The sequence below is a fragment of the Hylaeus volcanicus genome, unplaced genomic scaffold (genome assembly GCF_026283585.1).
Source record: "Hylaeus volcanicus isolate JK05 unplaced genomic scaffold, UHH_iyHylVolc1.0_haploid 12282, whole genome shotgun sequence".
In the NCBI taxonomy this organism is placed as follows: Eukaryota; Metazoa; Arthropoda; class Insecta; order Hymenoptera; family Colletidae; genus Hylaeus; species Hylaeus volcanicus.
In genome coordinates, this window is record NW_026531333.1 from 6,302 (window position 1) to 8,173 (window position 1,872).

General features: G+C 42.3%; 1 protein-coding gene across 1 annotated transcript; it reads left to right on the forward strand.

Moving 5' to 3' along the window:
* The first annotated feature begins 235 nt into the window (after positions 1–235).
* On the forward strand, positions 236–1,438 carry LOC128882087 (uncharacterized). Its single transcript, XM_054133655.1, has one exon. The coding sequence runs from the start codon at positions 236–238 to the stop codon at positions 1,436–1,438; it is 1,203 nt and encodes a 400-aa protein (XP_053989630.1).
* The last annotated feature ends 434 nt before the right edge of the window (positions 1,439–1,872 follow it).

Sequence of the window (1,872 nt, forward strand, 5' to 3'; positions counted from 1 at the left end):
TCGCATCGTGGATCAAGACAGTCAATTGTTAGATTTTCGAGTGAAGCAAATCACCGTTCGACTGCATGTACGGAGACAACAGCCGTATTGAACGAAGCGGAGCAGACGACTCGTGAAAACAAAGAGAAAACAATTGGATCGCCTGCGAAACTCACTGTATCAAATATTGGCGGTCTAAAACCATTGAGCGAAAAGACAATTCAATCACTGAAATCGTTGGGTTTCGTTGTACGAAATGGCTAATATCTTAAACATTGGAGGCGAACCGATCCTTGACGACAGCATCGCCGACATTGAGACTCACACATACAACCCATACGCCAACACAACGTTTGAGCACAACGATGAGATACGAATACCTATACAACAGCAGGATTTATACACGTTACCATGCGAGAGCTTTCTATACGTTGAAGGAAGATTCAGAGTAAAGAAACCAAAGGAAGGTGTGGAAGCACACCTCGGAAACAATTGTGTCGCCTTTATGTTTGATGAAATTCGATATGAACTCAATGGTGTGGAGATTGATCGCAACAGAAACGTTGGAATAACAAGCACCATCAAAAATTTTGTTTCCCTAACATTTGACAAATCGCTAATTTTACGGAATGCTGGATGGATCACACAGTCAAACATACCGATAGGTTACTTTAACTTTTGTGTACCGCTCAACATGCTGTTGGGTTTTTGCGAAGATTACAGGCGTATAGTAATCAACGCTCGTCACGAACTCATTCTTATACGCGCGCGCAGTGATAATAATTGCATCGTTGGAGATTCCACGCTGGAACCGGTGGTCGACTTATTAAAGATACAGTGGCGAATGCCTCACGTCGTACTGAATGATACGAATAAACTACCGTTGTTGCGAATTTTGGAAAGCGGGCAATACCTAAGCATGAGTTTTCGTTCGTGGGACCTGTACGAATACCCTTTGTTGCAAAGTACGACAAAACATCCGTGGGCCGTTAAAACTGCGACTCAGCTGGAGAAACCGAGATACGTCATTTTTGCACTGCAGACTGGTCGAAAGAATATCATGTCTGAAGATGCGAGCAATTTCGATGCATGTAAATTGACCAACGTGAAACTTTATCTAAACTCTGACTTTTATCCATACGACGACTTGAATCTTGATTTTGATAAAAACAGATATGCTATTCTTTTTGATATGTATGCACGTTTTCGTAAAGCTTATTACGGATACGACTGTTACGAAACGCTTTGCAACACGGACAACTTTTTGTTGCATGGGCAGTTTGTAGTCATCGATTGCTCGCGACAGAACGAATCAATCAAGAGCGCCACCGTAGACGTGCGAATAAAATTTGATTGCAAAGAAAACGTGCCAGCAAATACTACCGCGTACTGTCTTATTTTGCATGATCGCGTCATCGAATACTGTTCATTGTCCAACGTTGTGCGCAAAATCACATAAACTGCAGCATCAGCAATATTTGTAATATGTAAGAGATGGACACCTCGCATTGTGGCGTAGTTTCAAAAATATCGTCACGATGGTATCAACGTTTGTTGACATATAATGGTTCACCGACAGAACAAGGTTTATCGCAAAGGAAGTGGCGGTGTTGAGAAAAGGAACCGTTCTCACCCATTACATTTTCAAAAGCCCGTATCCATGGAATTCACTATCGGGAGCCAATAAATCTCGTGCTTCTTGGGTGGCGGCAAATCATCATGGACTGTCGTGGGAAGATGGTTTCGTTCCATACAGTATGGCGAAACGATTGATTACAACGGCAATAGTCGACGACGACGATGCATGGCCTATCGCATATGTCAAGTGAAGCCAAAAACGTGACTGGTTGAAAAATCTACTTGATAGAAATGTGAATGTAACTATTGAGACCA